The 18497-nt window shown below is 41.7% G+C and overlaps 1 protein-coding gene across 10 annotated transcripts in view; it reads left to right on the top strand.

The window, feature by feature from the left end:
* The window catches only part of DGKI (diacylglycerol kinase iota), a 395960-nt gene that overhangs the window by 143968 nt on the left and 233495 nt on the right, over positions 1–18497 (top strand). For 9 of the 10 annotated variants that reach the window (XR_008998562.1, XM_057504799.1, XM_057504796.1 and 6 more), the window contains one exon: positions 2382–2477. The exons of the other annotated variant lie outside the window; for it this stretch is intronic. Coding sequence is in view for 8 of the 9 variants with exons in the window: in XM_057504799.1 (XP_057360782.1) it covers positions 2382–2477 (96 nt within the window). In the remaining variant the exon portion in view is untranslated. The remainder of the gene's footprint in view (positions 1–2381; positions 2478–18497) is intronic. 10 annotated transcript variants of the gene reach the window in all.

The following is an 18497-nucleotide window of genomic DNA, read 5'->3' as shown; positions in this document are numbered from 1 at the left end:
ATGGCTTTGGCTTTTCCCCACTGCAATGTTTTATACTTCACTTTCCAAAATAGTTGGCCAGATTTTTGCTATGTTTTGGTTTCCCTCGTATTTGCTACTATAAATTATTTGTGTAGTTTCCAGGTCCTCTGGTAGATTTCACTCCCTGTGTTACCAACCAACCCAGTGCCTGGCACCAGTGGTGGGGAATGAATGTTTATTGAGTGTAATAAAGAATAAAGAATGAAAAGGGATTTTATTCTATACAGGGTTATAAATTAAAGTCAGATAAGTTCCCAGAGTAGACTATTTAAATTGCTGGGATCAATTTCTTTAGGATAAATAATAAAAGAAGTGCCTATTTATTTATTTAAACATTGCCCTTGTCCACCACTATCTGAAAACTTTTAGAGTCCAAACCTAAAGCTCTTCTCTTGCTTCTGTTGTTTTTCCACATTTTCCCATTGACTCCCATGGACAAAATTGAACATGATTTCCTACAGGGAAAAAGGACCAATAGAGAAGGAAAGGTTTTGGTGAAAAGAGGGCCATCCTTTGACATAGAGAGTTATGCTTTCCTTTTCAGAATGGTCTGAGGCACTCTAAGATGTAGGGCATGCCCCCACTTCGGGGTATCCTTTTGCATGATTCCTGATCCCTCAACACCTACACAACTCCCACATTTCCCCTACCCCTCATGCCTCACTTTCACTGTTACAAGAGTTGGTGTCACCCCTCTTGGACTCCAAAGCATCTATAACTTTTGGTTATTCCTGTCTGAAAATTATTTGAGCCTATGGGCCCTGAAAGGAAAGGTATTGTACCTGAATCTGAAGAAATATGTTTATTTTAAGAAATGGACGATGCTTGGAATTTTTCCCAGCTTCTCTTTGTCGCCTATTTCTGCTTGTCTGTGCTAAGCTTTGGGATTCAGAGGGCTGCCATGTAGGCATTTCTGGAGTGGGTTATAATAAAGGTGACTCACATGTAAGAAGGCCTTCCAGACTGCTTTGTTATTGTGTACAGCTCCTTACTGAAGTCATCCCTTCTATCAGTCAACTCAGGCTGCTAGAACAAAATACCATAGACCGGGTGTCTTAAACAACACGAATTTATTTCTCACATTTCTGGAAGCTGTGAGGTCCAAGATCAAGGTGCCAGTAGATTTGGTTCCTGGTGAGCACCCACTTTCTGTCTCTTTTTCTTGTGTCCTCACATGGCCTTCCTTCAATATTTGCATGGAAGGAGAGTAAGATCTCTAGTATCTTATAAGGGCATTAATCCTAGACATGGGGGCTTTATCCTCATGACTTAATTACATCCCCAAAGCTCCATCTTCAAGTACCATCACATTGGGAGTTAGTGCTTCAAAATACTAATGGGGGAGGGGGAATACAATTTGGTCTATAGCATCTCCCATGGAAAAATAACTACATGCCCTTGTGTTTATGATGAACAAGATGAAAACAAGCAATTTTTCTATAAGACCTGTAGACTTTCTCTCTTTCCTTTATGGTTAACCCAACATAATACTTTCCTTAATAGCTCAGAGCCCTTTTTAAGAAAATGAGCAAAATATGCAATTAATATATAAATCTGTCCTGTTCCTAAGATAGTGTGGCATAAGAAGGAATATGGAATCCTATTCATTATCTGTTTAAGAAAAAGGGATTACATTCCTTGTCACACAACACTGCATGTTTCTGGACATAATACTCTTTTTCACTTTATGCCTTATGTCCTAACAGCTCTCTTTGCCATCAGAAGTATGACTCATTTTAGAAGCAGGGGAATCATTCTATTTGAGAACCAGAATTAAATGGGAAAAGGTCCTACTGAACTAGTAAAATGTTTGAATTACTGGAAATGTATCCTGCTTTGAGTATACAGTGACTTAAACCAATTTTAAGAAGTCTCCAGCTTAGAAGTATAGTTTACCCATTACTGATATGAATATGTTTTCAAACATTCTTTACTTAAAGTACTTTAACACTACTATCCTCCTTCCTAGCTAATGTGCTGAGTAAAGGCAACTTTTAATAGCATCATGGTCTCAATTGTCATATAATCTGCTGTGTCAGGCCTGTAGAAATAAGGCCTTCCATTGCACAATTTGAGCGTTGTTCCTCATTGTTTAGTATATCTTTCAAGTTTACCACATCCATGGATAAAGTATCTATAGACCTAATGTCGATTTGAGTTATGGCTCCAAGTTTTTCCAAACACCCTATTGCATTTCCAGAATTTTGGTAGGATCGATGCTAACTATATTTCAGGGGTAAAGTGAGAACTGTTTAAACTCCATTGGTTCACTAACTTTCTGGCATCCATTATCTACATTTGCAATCTCCCTCCTTTATGCCTAAAAGAAAAGTAAAGTCAGGTGGGTCTTTTCCTTCCAGGAGAATGCCATCAGCGGAGAGCACCTGTGGCTGGAGACCAACGTCTCAGGAGACCTGTGCTACCTGGGAGAAGAGAACTGCCAAGTCAGATTTGCAGTGAGTGTGCTCCTCAGAGCCCTGGGCTCTGACCTTTCATGGGGAGGGCCCCTGAGATGAGTCCGAGGGCAGCAGGGGTCACCATGCCTGAGTTTCCAAGGAGAGGTTTTGAAAGAGTCTGTCTCTTGTGAGGCAGTTGACAGAATTTATCAAGTTACCATAGTCTTCAAGGGATCCGCTGTGATGGGTCAGTGCTTGACTGTGCATACCAGAGCGTGATATAATGTGCTCCTTGGTGACAGTACCAAGGGTCGGTATTTGTGTGTTGGGGGTGTGGGAGAGGGTCAGGGTGCATGGGTGTGTGTGTGTGTAGGGAGGGAGGGTCTCTGTGGGAGATGGCCACTCATTTGGTAGTGGGGAGTGTGTGTGGTAGTGGGCAATCCTAGCAGGTGAAGGTGGGAAGGGGTTTCTGGTGATGGGAGTAGGCTGGCAAATAATTCAGGCCAAGCTCTGGAGGATAAAGCTCTGGAAACTAGGTACACAGTCAATAGTCAGGTACATTGGAATATCCCTTGCTTTTTAAAATTTGCTTTGTGTCCTATTTAGAACAATCTGTTTAAATGTTAAAATTCTCTTTATGTTCTGTGGAAAGAGCATGGTTGCCAGGCAGTAAGTTAGTGGTAAGGAACTAAAATTTTAGTGTTGAGCAGAAGAACTTAAAACCAGGGGATCGTTTAAAATTATCAGTCTAAAAAGAGAATAATAGGAAACTTAGAACAGCAAAGGAGAAGGAAAAGATATGGTCCTTCTCATCTGGGGAAATGGGCATCATAATTTACATAATTTATATTTTTTTCTTGTTCATTAGTTTGTTATGTGAAAGATTTGGGGCAAAATGTAGGACTTTGAAATTGCAAATGCATATGTTTCTCTTAATAACTAATAATGAAGAAACTGAGTTTCCAGCAAATCTTATACAAGAATGTAGCCCCCAGAGACTTTTTTTTAAATTTTTTAATTTCTTAATTTTGTTATCATTAATCTACAATTACATGAAGAACATTATGTTTACTACGCTCTCCCCTACCCAAGAACCCCCCACAAACCCCATTACAGTCACTGTCCATCAGCATAGTAAGATGTTGTAGAATCACTACTTGTCTTCTCTGTGTTGCAAAGCCCTCCCCTTTCCCCCACACCCCACATTATACATGCTAATCATAATACCCCCTTTCTTCTTCCCTGCCCTTATCCCTCCCTACCCTCCCATTCTCCCCAGTCTCCCCATTCTCCCCAGTCCCTTTCCCTTTGGTAACTGTTAGTTCATTCTTGGGTCCTGTGATTCTGCTGCTGTTCTGTTCCTTCAGTTTTTTCCTTTGTTCTTATACTCCACAGATGAGTGAAATCATTTGGTACTTGTCTTTCTCCGCTTGGCTTATTTCACTGAGCATAATACCCTCTAGCTCCATCCATGTTGTTGCAAATGGTAGGATTTGTTTTCTTCTTATGGCTGAGTAATATTCCATTGTGTTTATGTACCACATCTTCTTTATCCATTCATCTACTGATGGACACTTAGGTTGCTTCCATTTCTTGGCTATTGTAAATAGTGCTGCGATAAACATAGGGGTGCATCTGTCTTTTTCAAACTGGAGTGCTGCATCCTTAGGGTAAATTCCTAGAAGTGGAGTTCCTGGGTCAAATGGTATTTCTATTTTGAGCATTTTGAGCAACCTCCATATTGCTTTCCACAATGGTTGAACTAATTTACATTTCCACCAGCAGTGTAGGAGGGTTCCCCTTTCTCCACAACCTCACCAACATTTGTTGTTGTTTGTCTTTTGGAGGGTAGCCATCCTTACTGGTGTGAGGTGATATCTCATTGTGGTTTTAATTTGCATTTCTCTGATGACAAGCGATGTGGAGCATCTTTTCATGTGTCTGTTGGCCATCTGAATTTCTTCTTTGGCTGTCTGTTCCGCTCCTCTGCCCATTTTTTAATTGGATTATTTGCTTTTTGTTTGTTGAGGTGTGTGAGCTCTTTATATATTTTGGATGTCAAGCCTTTATCGGATCTGTCATTTACGAATATATTCTCCTACACTGTAGTGTACCTTTTTGTTCTATTGATGGTGTCCTTTACTGTACAGAAGCTTTTCAGCTTGAAATAGTCCCACTTGTTCATTTTTGCTTTTGTTTTCCTTGCCTGGGGGGATATATTCATGAAGAAGTCACTCATGTTTATGTCCAAGAGATTTTTGCCTATGTTTTTTTCTAAGAGTTTTATGGTTTCATGACTTACGTTCAGGTCTTTGATCCATTTTGAATTTACTTTTGTGTATGGGGTTAGACAGTGATCCAGTTTCATTCTCTTACATATAGCTGTCCAGTTTTGCCAGCACCATCTGTTGAAGAGACTGTCATTTCACCATTGTATGTCCATGGCTCCTTTATCAAATATTAATTGACCATATATGTTTGGGTTAATGTCTGGAGTCTCTAATCTGTTCCACTGGTCTGTGGCTCTATTTTTGTGCCAGTACCAAATTGTCTTGATGACTATGGCTTTGTAGTAGAGCTTGAAGTTAGGGAGTGAGATCCCCGCAACTTTATTCTTTCTCAGGATTGCTTTGGCTATTCGGGGTCTTTGGTGTTTCCATATGAATTTTTGAACTATTTGTTCCAGTTCATTGAAGAATGTTGTTGGTAATTTGATAGGGATTGCATCAAATCTGTATATTGCTTTGGGCAGGATGGCCATTTTAACAATATTAATTCTTCCTAGCCAAGAGCATGGGATGAGTTTCCATTTGTTAGTGTCCTCTTTAATTTCTCTTAAGAGTGTCTTATGGTTTCCAGGGTATAGGTCTTTCACTTCTTTGGTTAGGTTTATTCCTAGGTATTTTATTCTTTTTGATGCAATTGTGAATGAAATTGTTGTCCTGATTTCTCTTTCTATTGGCTCATTGTTAATGTATAGGAAAGCCACAGATTTCTGTGTGTTAATTTTGTATCCTGCAACTTTACTGTATTCCGATATCAGTTCTAGTAGTTTTGGAGTGGAGTCTTTAGGGTTTTTTATGTACAATATCATGTCATCTGCAAATCGTGACAGTTTAACTTCTTCTTTACCAATCTGGATTCCTTGTATTTCTTTGTTTTGTCTGATTGCCATGGCTATCACCTCCAGTACTATGTTAAATAACAGTGGGGAGAGTGGGCATCCCTGTTTTGTTCCCGATCTCAGAGGAAAAGCTTTCAGCTTCTCGCTGTTCAGTATGATGTTGACTGTGGGTTTATTGTATAGGGCCTTTATTATGTTGAGGTACTTGCCCTCTATACCCATTTTGCTGAGAGTTTTTATCATGAATGGATGTTGAATTTTGTCAAATGCTTTTTCAGCATCTATGGAGATGATCATGTGGTTTTTGTCTTTCTTTTTGTTGATGTGGTGGATGATGTTGATGGATTTTCGAATGTTGTGCCACCCTTGCATCCCTGGGTTGAATCCCACTTGGTTGTGGTGTATGATCCTTTTGATATATTTTTGAATTCGGTTTGCTAATATTTTATAGAGTATTTTTGCATGTACGTTCATCAGGGATATTGGTCTGTAATTTTCTTTTTTGGCGGGGTCTTTGCCTGGTTTTGGTATTAGGGTGATGCTGGCTTCATAGAATGAGTTTGGGAGTATTCCCTCCTCTTTTATTTTTTGGAAAATTTTAAGGAGAATGGGTATTGTATCTTCTCTGTATGTCTGATAAAATTCCAAGGTAAATCCATCTGGCCCGGGTGTTTTTTCTTGGGTAGTTTTTTGATTACTGCTTCAATTTCTTTGCTGGTAATTGGTTTGTTTAGATTTTGTGTTTCTTCCTTGGTCAGTTTTGGAAGGTTGTATTTTTCTAGGAAGTTGTCCATTTCTTCTAGGTTTTCCAGCTTCTTAGCATATAGGCTTTCATAGTACTCTCTAATAATTCTTTGTATTTCTGTTGGGTCCGTCTTGATGTTTCCTTTCTCATTTCTGATTCTGTTGATGTGTGTTGATTCTCTTTTTCTCTTAATAAGTCTGGCTAGAGGCTTATCTATTTTGTTTATTTTCTCAAAGAACCAGCTCTTGGTTTCATTGATTTTTGCTATTGTTTTATTCTTCTCAATTTTATTTATTTCTTCTCTGATCTTTATTATGTCCCTCCTTCTGCTGACTTTAGGCCTCATTTGTTCTTCTTTTTCCAATTTCGATAATTGTGACATTAGACTATTCATTTGGGTTTGTTCTTCCTTCTTTAAATATGCCTGGATTGCTATATACTTTCCTCTTAAGACTGCTTTCGCTGCATCCCACAGAAGTTGGGGCTTTGTGTTTTTGTTGTCATTTATTTCCATATATTGCTGGGTCTCCATTTTAATTTGGTCGTTGATCCATTGACTATTTAGAAGCGTGTTGTTAAGCCTCCATGTGTTTGTGAGCCTTTTTGCTTTCTTGGTACAATTTATTTCTAGTTTTATACTTTTGTGGTCTGAAAAGTTGGTTGGTAGGATTTGAGTCTTTTTGTGGCCTAGTATGTGGTCTATTCTGGAGAATGTTCCATGTGCACTTGAGAAGAATGTATATCCTGTTGCTTTTGGGTGTAGAGTTCTATAGATGTCTATTAGGTCCATCTGTTCTAGTGTGTTGTTCAGTGCCTCTGTGTCGTTACTTATTTTCTGTCTGGTGGATCTGTCCTTTGGAGTGAATGGTGTGTTGAAGTCTTCTAAAATGAATGCATAGCAGTCAATTTCCTCCTTTAGTTCTTTTAGTATTTGTTTCACATATGCTGGTGCTCTTGTGTCGGGTGCATATATATTTATAATGGTTATATCCTCTTGTTGGACTGAGCCCTTTATCATTATGTAGTGTCCTTCTTTATGTCTTGTTACTTTCTTTGTTTTGAAGTCTATTTTGTCTGATACTAGTACTGCAACCCCTGCTTTTTTCTCCCTGTTGTTTGCATGAAATATCTTTTTCCATCCCTTGACTTTTAGTCTGTGCATGTCTTTGGATTTAAGGTGAGTCTCTTGTAAGCAGCATATAGATGGGTCTTGTTTTTTTATCCATTCAGTGACTCTATGTCTTTCAATTGGTTCATTCAGTCCATTTACATTTAGGGTGATTATCGATAGGTATGTACTTACTACCATTTCAGGCTTTAGATTCGTGGTTACCAAAGGTTCCAGGTTACTTTCCTTACTATCTAAGAGTCTAACTTAACTCACTTAGTATGCTGTTACAAACACAATATAAAGGTTCTTTTCTATTTCTCCTACTTTTTCTTCCTCCTTCATTCTTTATATATTAGGTATCAAATTCTGTACTTTTTGTCTATCCCTTGATTGACTTTGGGGATAGTCAATTTAGTTTTGCATTTGCCTCACAATCATCTGCTCCACCCTCCCTACCATGGTTTTACTACCTCTCGTGACAGTTATCCAACCCTAGGAACACTTCCATCTATAGCAGTCCCTCAAAAATAGACTGCAGAGATGGTTTGTGGGAGGTAAACTCTCTCAGCTTTTGTTTATCTGGAAATTGTTTAATCCCTCCTTCAAATTTAAATGATAATTTTGCTGGATAAAGTAATCTTGGTTCCAGGCCCTTCTGCTTCGTGGCGTTTAATACATCATGCCACTCCCTTCTGGCCTGTAAGGTTTCTGCTGAGAAGTCTGTTGTTAGTCTGATGGGCTTTCCTTTGTATGTGATCTTATTTCTGCCTCTGGCTGCTTTTAACAGTCTGTCCTTATCCTTGATCTTTCCCATTTTAATTACTATGTTTCTTGGTGTTGTCTTCCTTGGGTCCCTTGTGTTGGGGGATCTGTGGATCTCCATGGCCTGACAGACTATGTCCTTCCCCAGATTGGGGAAGTTTTCAGCAACTACCTCCTCAAAGACACTTTCTATTCCTTTCTCTCTCTCATCGTCTTCTGATGTCCCTATAATGCGAGTATTGTTCCACTTGGATTGGTCACACAGTTCTCTCAATATTCTTTCATTTTTAGAGATCCTTTTTTCTCTCTGTGCCTCAGCTTCTTTGTATTCCTCTTCTCTAGTTTCTATTTCATTTATTGTCTCCTCCACCGTATCCAACCTGCTTTTTATACCCTCCATCGTGTTCTTTAACTATTGGATCTCTGACCTGAATTCATTCCTGAGTTCTTGGATGTCTTTCCCTACCTCCATTAGGATGTTGATGATTTTTATTTTGAACTCCCTTTCAGAAAGAGTCATAGGGTCCATATCACTTAAATCTTTCTCGGGAGTTGTATTAACCATTTTACTCTGGACAAGGTTCCTTTGGCGTTTCATGGTTGTATATGGCGCCCTCTAGTGTCCAGAAGTTCTATTCTGGAGCTGCTCTGTCCCTGAAGCAATGTCCAGGGTCGTAGGGGAGCGGTACTGGTGCCTGGGGGGAGGAAAGAGCTGTTCCCCGCCTGCCCGCTGCTGTGCCTGTCTCCACTGCCTGAGCAGTTTTTGTCCCAGAGCAGCCGGATATGGATCCCTGCTTTCCACAAGCAGTCGGAATCCCAGTCTCCCCAGGAACTCTGCCTGTATTAACTTCCCAACCCAGTAGTCATGCGAGTCTCATGAAAGCACCATGAAATGTAGGTTTGTGCTCCCAGCGCAGATCTCCGGAGCTAGGTATTCAGCAGTCCCAAGCCTTCCACTCCCTCCCTGCTCCGTTTGTCTTCCTCCCGCGGGTGAGCTGGGGTGGGGGAGGGGCTTGGGTCCCAGGAGCCACGACTCTGGTGCGTCACCCCGTTAGCTGAGGTCTGCTCTTTTCTCCAGGTGTGTGCAGTCTGACGCGTCCTCTTTCCTGTTGCTCTCTCAGGATTAGTTGCACCAATTAAATTTTCTAATTGTATCCAGTTTTAGGAGGAAGCCTCTGTCTCTCCTCTCACGCCGCCATCTTTAATCCCTCTCCCCAGAGACTTTTATCAGAATGCCTGGAATTGTAAAGCTTGGGAACCAATACTTTTGGAATTGCATTAGTTGTTTTGATGCCCGGTTTACAGGTTTTATTTGGAAAACTTTAGGAGTGTTTTGGAAGACCAGGGTTTGTCTGAGTGAAATGGGAATAGTTCAATGTCAGTGAAAGCTCTGACTGTGCAGGCTCTAAGTATAAAGTCAGGAATCCTGGATTTGAATCTCAGGGTTACCACTCACTGGGTGACCTTGAGAGCTCCTGACCTTTGGGCGTTGGCTTCCTTCTAGGTAGCAAAAGAGAGTAGAATTAACTTACTTTAAATTTTGCTCAGATCTGTACTTAACTGTGTGCATTTCTTTTAATCTTGTTATAAATTCGACTGATTTTAAGTATCAGGATTTCAACTTTATGCATATGTATTTGTAATTAAAGTATAATTGCATAGAATTTGATTAAATTAACCCAAACAAAGAGAAGCTCAGATGTTTGGACTAAGATGCTATAAATAATGAATTAACATTAGGATCTTAGTTAATTGCATAAATACTGGTCTTGGGCTATCAGATAATATCAAAGAGGAAAAAAACGAAAGCCAACTTTACTTGCATATATACTTTTGAACTTTTTCTACTGAATTGCTGCCCGTTGATGGCCTACAATTCATCATGCAGTTCTGCCTTATCGCCAGGTTATTCCCTTTGATCCTTTTAAGGTCAGCCACATACTACTTCTCTTGGCAAATATATGAGCAGATACCTACACCCTCCTCAAACCCTGGATCCGTAAACAGCATTGCTTTCCACTGACTGATTATAACTAGATCACTCTTACCTCTGGGCCAGAAAAAACAATGTGAATAAATGACATTTTAAGTACAAGTAGGAAGTAACAGAGTTGTGAAAATTCCCAGATTCTTCTGAATCTTCCTCATAATTTTATCCCAAATACTTGGTCCTATTAACTTATTTTGCAAAGTATCTGGAATGAAAAGCTCTCCTCCAAAAAATGGGGATTTAATGAAGGAATCCACCAGCGAGGAAGCTGAAGACCTAATTGGTTTTCTTCACTATAAGTTCCCGAAGTTTCAGTTTCTTCATCTATAAACTGGGGGAAATGATGTTTTGAGCATTAGATGAGATAATGCATTGAAAGAACTTACTTGCCATAGAAACTGATATAATGAATTAAAAGGTAAGATACCCAGAAAGGACAGGAGCAGAAAATTCACAAAAGAACTACCAGTGTAAAAAACATATTTTAAAAGACACCTGAATCAAAACAACTATGAGGAGTCAGCATCATGTGCCTATTAAACTAGTAACAATTTACAAAATGATAATACCTGCTGGTTAGGTCGAAAAGGGCAATCTCATTGTCAGCTAGCTGGTAGGAGTGTAAATTGGTATACTTCAAAGAAGTGTTAGTATGTAGTAAAAGCATTAAAAATCTAGTTCAGTCTCTCACCACCTCATTTGGGTGTCACATTTGGAGGGGACACTGGTGAGCAGAAGACCCAGAGGAGTGTGCCCAAGTTGGTTTGGGGTGGGTAACTTTGTAGTAGGAGGAAGAGTGAAACAATCTGGGTTGCAAAAAGTATGAAGGAGAGAAAAGTAGAAAGAGCTGACATGTTCCGGTGTTTGAAGAGGGGCCATGAAGAAAAGGAAGTACTTTGCTCTCTGTGGTTGAGAAGTGTAACTCCAGGGGGAAAAAAAGGTCCCAGCCTGGGGCAAATTACCTTTGAAGCTGAGATCAGTCAAAGGGAGAAATAAAGTGGGAGAAACCCGTATTTTGCTTATAAGCAGTCTTCCATTTCTGCTCGCCCATGTCTCCTGCTACCCAGCTGTAAAATGGGGCCTCACCAAACGTCTCTGGTCCAGATATACCCTAGCTCCTCCCACCCTTGTGATCCCCTATTGATATGGAAATGGACTATTTCTCTCCATCCCTTGGAAACACCTATTGATATGGAGATGCACCAAGGCCAGGGGAGAGATTCTGGAAATATTGAAATTTTACCCACAGGAAGGTAGCACTGAGTTCTGGGTATAAAATCCACTGACTCTAACAGTAGGTCTTACACTCTGGTCTAATAAACATCACCTGGAAAACAGTTGTTAACAATGTTAACAATGTAGGTTCACGTAGAAACAATGTGCTGTTTCTCTCCTTGTTCCAAATGCCAATTCAGAATGCCTGGAGTTGGACTCGCAAATCTGTGATTTTAACAAGCACCTCAAATAATTATGGTGCAGATGGTCCACAGACTTTTAGAAAAACTGTATTATAAGGGACATCTTTAACAACCAGAGCTGCCCAGCAAGGGAAAGAGGTACCTGGAGAGATGGGTTCAAAGGACATGTTTACGAATCAGCTGTATGGCCAGCTTTGAAAGATACTGTAGAGGGGGATGTGCATCTGCTTTGAGTAAAAGGTTAGGCAAGGAGATCTCCAAGAGAGCCTCCAGTTTAAATGTTCTATTTGTAGTTTTCTTAGAATTGAACAACTGCTTTGTAAGAAAAAAAGCATGCGTAAAGAGATTATTGTCATTTATTTTGATGAACTACCTTTGAAGATAGCCAACCTGTAGAGACAGGGACCAAATGACCATAATCAGTTATTACCTGCCAGCATTTAAACAAAGTGCAGGCAGAGTGCTTGGCGGAGGAGTAAACCCATCAGCAAAGATTGCCTTCCGTGCCTACCCTATTTTAGGAAGGCAAATGTCACAGGTAGAAGTTAAAGAAGAAAGACATCAGTGTGGGTTGAAGTAGACAGAGGCAGCTTCATGGCAGTGGGGCTTGAACACAGTTTTGGAAGATGGGTGAGATTTACATAAGTTACCTCCAAAGAAGAAGAACATTTCAGGCAGGGAGAGGAAATGAGCAAACTCAGAGGCAGGACCTAGGAAGGAGGCAATCATAAGACACGCATGAGCACGCCGAGGGCATGTGGTGGTTAAGGATGGAAACGAGGATCAGTGCAGGTGTGCATGCTTTCATGTTTTCTGGACTGAAACTTGGAGCACATTTATGAAGGTCTGTGTGCTTATGAAGCATGATCATATAATATTTTGTCTCGAGCAATGTAGTTTTGAGGGTGAAAGTGACCGCTGTTAATAATGGCGTCACAACATTAATGGTAAACCAAAACTGCATCAAGGAAACCCAAGCTGGTCACTGTAACGTATGGAGACATTGCAACTGGCTCTTTAAAACCAAAGCTGTCCTGCAAATCCAGGACTCCCTGCTGCCAAATGGATTGATATTTGGGGCTGATGAGATTGGAGGGCATTGAAAGCAAGGCAGTGACATCACATGTCACAAAGGCTTTTGCAGGAGAGTTTGCCCCAAGGCCTCAGGGCGTAGCCAGATGACCTTTAAAATCCTTCCTTGTCTATGTCTCTTTAGAGGCAACACTTCATATTAGACAGTGTCTGGGAGCAGATCAGTAAGGGAATTAAAATTATTCCCAAATCAGTGACAGTCCCCAGATTTGTAACTGTTTCTTTTTCTGGTCTAGAAGGAAAAAGGGATGCAAAAGTAATGAAACTGGAGCAGAAGGATCACTATTTCCTAACAAAATTATGGGGGAAATTGAAATAATATTCCAATCAGGACCACTCTTGTTTTGTACTGTTTTATTAGGTGGACTTTTCTTCATTCATTTATTCTGTGTTTATGGACTGAGTACCAGGTACCAGACACTTTGGCCAGTGTTGAGAATGGCAGTTATCTGTAAGCCACAATCTCTCAGTTAAGTAGGTACACTCTTTGGAAATGGTTCTCATGCTTTGTTGATAGGATAGGCAAAGATGTTCAGCCAAATATTTGTTCCCAAAGAAACTCACGCCTCCACTAATAATCCATAAGCTCATACCAGTGTACATCTGTTTTTATGCCTGAAAGATACTTGCCCACATTGATATATAGATGTACACAACAACCGTAGTTATTTATCAGCAGCCTTCCCAGATACATGTATATGGACAGACAACATGGGTAGAAGGGAGGACATAGAGTTTGTGTGAGACTTGTCTGGGCTTAAAACCCACTGTTTCATCTGTTTACTCAGTGAACTTTGGACATACTGTCTCACATCTTTATGCCTCTGTTTCCTGATCTAAAATATTATCATTAAGATCAGCCTCAGTGATTCTTATTGCTGGATGAGCATTGTGGTCACTTACAAAACCTTAACTTTTATTTGTTTCAAGTGAATGGTTCCCAGCCTCGATCTACCACATCTCTGGTGAGTGACATTGGGCATAAATATTTTTAAAACAAACCAGAAAAAAAACAACAACCCAGCTCTACTGTTGATTCTACGTCCGGCCACACACAGTGCGTACAAAGCCACTGGTCTGCTTCAGAGTGTCAGGACCCAGTGAAGTGGCCTGGTCCTGCACCTGGCGGATAGAGTAGCTGCTATGGGTTGACTTGTGTACCCCCAAAAGATGCTGAGTCCTAGCCCCCTGTACCTTAGGTGTGACCTTATTTGGAAATAATGTTGCAGATGTGATTGGTCAAGGTGAAGACACCCTGGAGTAGAGTGGCCCTAGTGCAGCATGACGTGTGTCCTTACAAGAGAAGGCCCACATGCACAGGAAAGAAGGCTGTGTGGAGCCCGGCAGCAGGAGCCACGTGACAGCAGGTTGCTGGCAGTCAGCAGAAGCTGGGAGAGGCCTGGGCAGATTCTGCCTCGGTGCCCTCGGAAGGGTGTCAGCCCTATTGACACCTTGATTTTCCACTCCAGAACTGTGAGAGAATACATATCTGTTGTTGAGCCACCCAGTCTGTGGTGCTTTGTCAGGGCAGTCCTAGGAAACAAATACGTAGCCATTCAGCAAGGTGAGTTAGCTTACCTGGCCACACAGGCACCTCCACAAGGCTCACAGATGTGCAAACACCCTGAGGAACCTTTACAACGGCCTTGATTAAGGATTCAATTGAGATTTTTATGGCTTTCTGGATAAGTGAGCAGACAGGCAGGTAGGTGGCAGAAGCTGAGAGCTGCTGGGGAGAGAGTAGGTAGATGGTTAGGTGGGTGTGTAGGTTGGTAAGGGAGAAATGGAGCCGTCAGACTTCAGAACGCTGCTGCCAGATTATCGTCTCTATTTTTAAACGTGCTCGTGTCACCATTTTGTGGGCAGACTGACGGGTCCTGCTCTGCTCATTGTCACTGTTTTGTTCGTGTGTTTCGCTGTGATCTTTTCCTAGTGGGTGAAGTTTGCTGAGCATGGCCAACCCTACCTGTAATGCCTGCCCTGAATTCTCAGGTGTCTTCCAGTGTTGTATCTAGCTTCACAAATGCAGTTTTATTGAGTAAATGAATGGATTGCATCAGGGAATCCATGCACTAAGGGAGTGAGAGGATGTGGTGAGTGAGGAAACATGCAGGTGAAGAGACGAACAGATCTGGGAAAAAATCCTACCTCTGCTGTCTTGCATTGTGTTGAGTCTCAGGTTCCTCTGTAAATTGGTGATGATTAGATTTGCCTCTCAGCCTGGCATAAGGATTAAATTAGTTGACAAATATCCTTCCTCCTTCTTTTTTGTTCCTGCTTATATTTCAATGTCATTAAGTTGAATGAGCTAATTAGCAGTTTGGCTCAACTTAGGTTTCCACAAGGCCTTCTGTTTGGGATTATTCTGTCTGTCCCCAGCACTGACTCTGACACTCTCACCTGTCATTTTGCTGCTGTATGTAATATCCATCTTCTCACTAGGTCACAGGAGGGACCGGCTGAGCCTGAGAAATCAAAGGAACCCATCCTGGGACACACAGCACAGGCTGCGTCTTCCTGTTGGTGGGTCAGAAGCCTCATTGTTGTACTTGGGTATCGTAGCATCTGCTCACAAGGATGCTGGCCATGTCACTGGGTCTTTGGAGGTAACTTGTAAGAACAGTGCAAAAGTAGTAGCTCTCTGCCCTGAAAGTCTGAAGGAAACTTTCAGCTCTTTGGTGTTTAGAAGGACAGAAAGCTCCTGAACCTGGTTGCAGCTGGTCTGTTTCATCTCCGGAAGTCGCTCACCAGACAGTGGCCTGTGCAGCCGCAGTTTGCATGCATCATGTGCTGGGGGTGAACAGGCGGGGAATCAGTGCCCGGTGTGCATTACTGGGGGCTTCCTGCCTGGCTGTGATTTCCGGTCTGGCAGGTGTACACTGCAGAGCACCAACATCGGCCGCGAGCTTCCGAATGCACTGAGCTGACCTGCCTGCGGATCCCTTCCATGCTCACTGGTTGTCCAGCATGGCAGACTGACGATCTACACCCACAGATGGCAGCTTGGCTGGGTGGGGTATGGGCTGTCGGAGGGAACCGCGAGTGTGGCAGTAAAGCTCAGGAGGCTGAGCCAGCTGTCTGAGTTGTCTGGGTGCCAGCACTGAAGACGCCATCTCCAGGCAGCTGCCAGGGCGCTTTCTGCCAGCGGCCTCTCCCGCCATGAGAGAGGGAGGGGCTAATAAATCAAGATGGCTCAGGGAGAGCATAGCCATCTCTGATCAGCAGAAATAGTTTTGGGAAACGATTTGCTCAGACAGACTCTCTGCTCCTGGGTGCCTAGTCAGTGGATGGGAGTGACAGAAAGGAGTGGGGTGTTCCCATGGGGGCAAGGGACACTGCCCTGTGCGTCTGGCCAGATGGCAGGCATGTCCATGAGATCATCTGAGTGCACACTTAGAACTGTGTTTGGCACGTGACAGGTCCTCCGTACATGTTAGTCGTTGTTACTATTACAACTACCAGGATTGTTGTTATTAAGTGTAATTGTTTGGCATAGAACGCTGTCCATCTACTTGAGGAGAATACACTACTGATGCTGTCCACTTCAGCAACAGAGTTGGTGATAGGATATGGAAATCAGGGAGCTTTAGGATTCTGTCACTCACTCCTAGGTGACCCTGCATCAATAGTACGATTGTCTATTTGCATAGTTCACTTTTTTTTTAAAACCAGATTGTGTTCTTGAGAGCACTAAATGCAGAAATATGGGGTATTGTTCATTGAAAGAGGCTTGTGATCATATAAGTTAAGAAAACCCTGAATACCTTTAATATACAAATATGTGTTATGAAGCTCTAAGAAGGGCAGAGGTATGCCTTCTTTCCTCAGGGGCAGGGAGATGGTTGAGCCCATTACTTTTTCCCATGTAACAAATATGACATCTTGTGGAATCTGTGTTCAGTGGAAAACTGAGAAATGCTCACACAATGCAGTTTCCTGAGGGCTTTTCCATGTTGGTCACACAGCATCATGCGTGGGGGACCAACCTGTGGGGTGGCCGTTGGAGCGGGCGTACTTCCACTTGAAGGCAAGTCAGAGAACCTTCATCACCATCCAGGGCTTCATCACTCTCCTGTACCTTCGTGCAATTCCTCTGCCTTTATACTAAACTTCAAGCAAGCTGCTCCTGCTTGTGTTATTTATTCTTAAGAATTTGAGCCTCTGAGAATGATTGTCATCTCTTCTGCAGTGATACTTTGATTGAGGCTGCCTTTGCATGCTTGTATGTGAGTATATTTTGTTTTGAGCAGTTCTGTTGTTATTTAGCCTGGTAGAGTTCTGTCACTTAATAAGATAATTTGTATCTGCTTCAGCATAAGGTCTACATATCACCTAGGCAATGCCCAGGTGTACATACATGCTTTCCCTTCTTCCAGAATTCTTAAGTGCTAGGGGTCCAGAGCAATGGATCTTAACTAATATTCTTGGCTGAAGCATTATTTGCATTAGCATTTACCCACAACTACTACTGGCCCCCAAGTTGATATTGTCTCTGTTTTTTAGGAAGTTTTTTTGTTCCCTACCTCAGATACAGATTTCAGAAGCCAAGGCCTTATAAACACAAGGCAATGGAAAAGCCTGCTTTGATGTGTTCACTGGAGGAGGTATGTGGGCTTTGGAATCAAATGACCTGGCTTTGAATGCAGGCTCTGGAATTTTCTAGTTGTGTGACACTAGTCATTGTTTTAACCTCTATCAACCTCAGGTTCACATTTGTAAAATGTGGATAATACCTGCTTCTTAGGGTTCTTGTGAAACTTAGATAATTCATACATAGCAACAGTACAGTAAGTCATAAACACTCCACAGAAAAGATCCACATAGTCATTCTTTCTTGAGTGCAAGTGTTCCCAATGGAATGGTTCCCAATGGATGGCCAAAATGCAATGCCAGAGTATTAACTCTGCAGTGTCTTATAATCATCACCTCTCTCTCACTGAATAAAAGAGATGACAGATCTGGTGAGATGACATGCCTAGCCTAGCTGGCAGGCTGGTTGACTCTGTGGCCCTTCTCCATTCTCCTGATTGTTTACGGCACATATCACCTTCTATCATTAAAAAAATTTAATCCCTTTTTTGCCTATTTCTACCACTAGAACAGAAGCTCCAGTTAGCTTAAGACTGGGCCTGTCTGTGCTCTCCTGGGTCCGCAGCACTGAGATTTCTCAGAATGAAGGAAAGAGTTCAGTGATGGGATTGTTGAGAGAGAGACACACACACACAGACTTGTCACCAGATCAAACCATGCCAGTTAAGTATCATTAGAATCCAGGACATTAGAATTCTTGCCTTATGTATTTATTTTTTTTATTTTGGTATCATTAATCTACAATTACATGAAGAACATTATGTTTACTAGGCTCCCCCCTTCACCAAGTCCCCCCCACATACCCCTTCACAGTCACTGTTCATCAGCATAGTAAGATGCTGTAAAATCACTACTTGTCTTCTCTGTGTTGCACAGCCCTCCCCGTGCCCCCCACGCACTATACATGCTAATCGTAATGTCCCCTTTCTTTTTCCCTGCCCTTGTCCCTCCCTTCCCACCCATCCTCCCCAGTCCCTTTCCCTTTGGTAACTATTAGTCTATTCTTGGGTTCTGTGATTCTGCTGCTGTTTTGTTCCTTCAGTTTTCCTTTGTTCTTATACTCCACATATGAGTGAAATCATTTGGTACTTGTCTTTCTCCACCTGGCTTATTTCACTGAACATAATACCCTCTAGCTGCATCCATGTTGTTGCAAATGGTAGGATCTGTTTTTTTTCTTATGGCTGAGTAATATTCCATTGTGTATATGTACCACATCTTCTTTATCCATTCATCTACTGATGGACA

The sequence above is a fragment of the Manis pentadactyla genome, chromosome 7 (assembly GCF_030020395.1).
Source record: "Manis pentadactyla isolate mManPen7 chromosome 7, mManPen7.hap1, whole genome shotgun sequence".
NCBI lineage: Eukaryota > Metazoa > Chordata > Mammalia > Pholidota > Manidae > Manis > Manis pentadactyla.
This window is presented reverse-complemented; position numbering and strand designations above follow the sequence as displayed.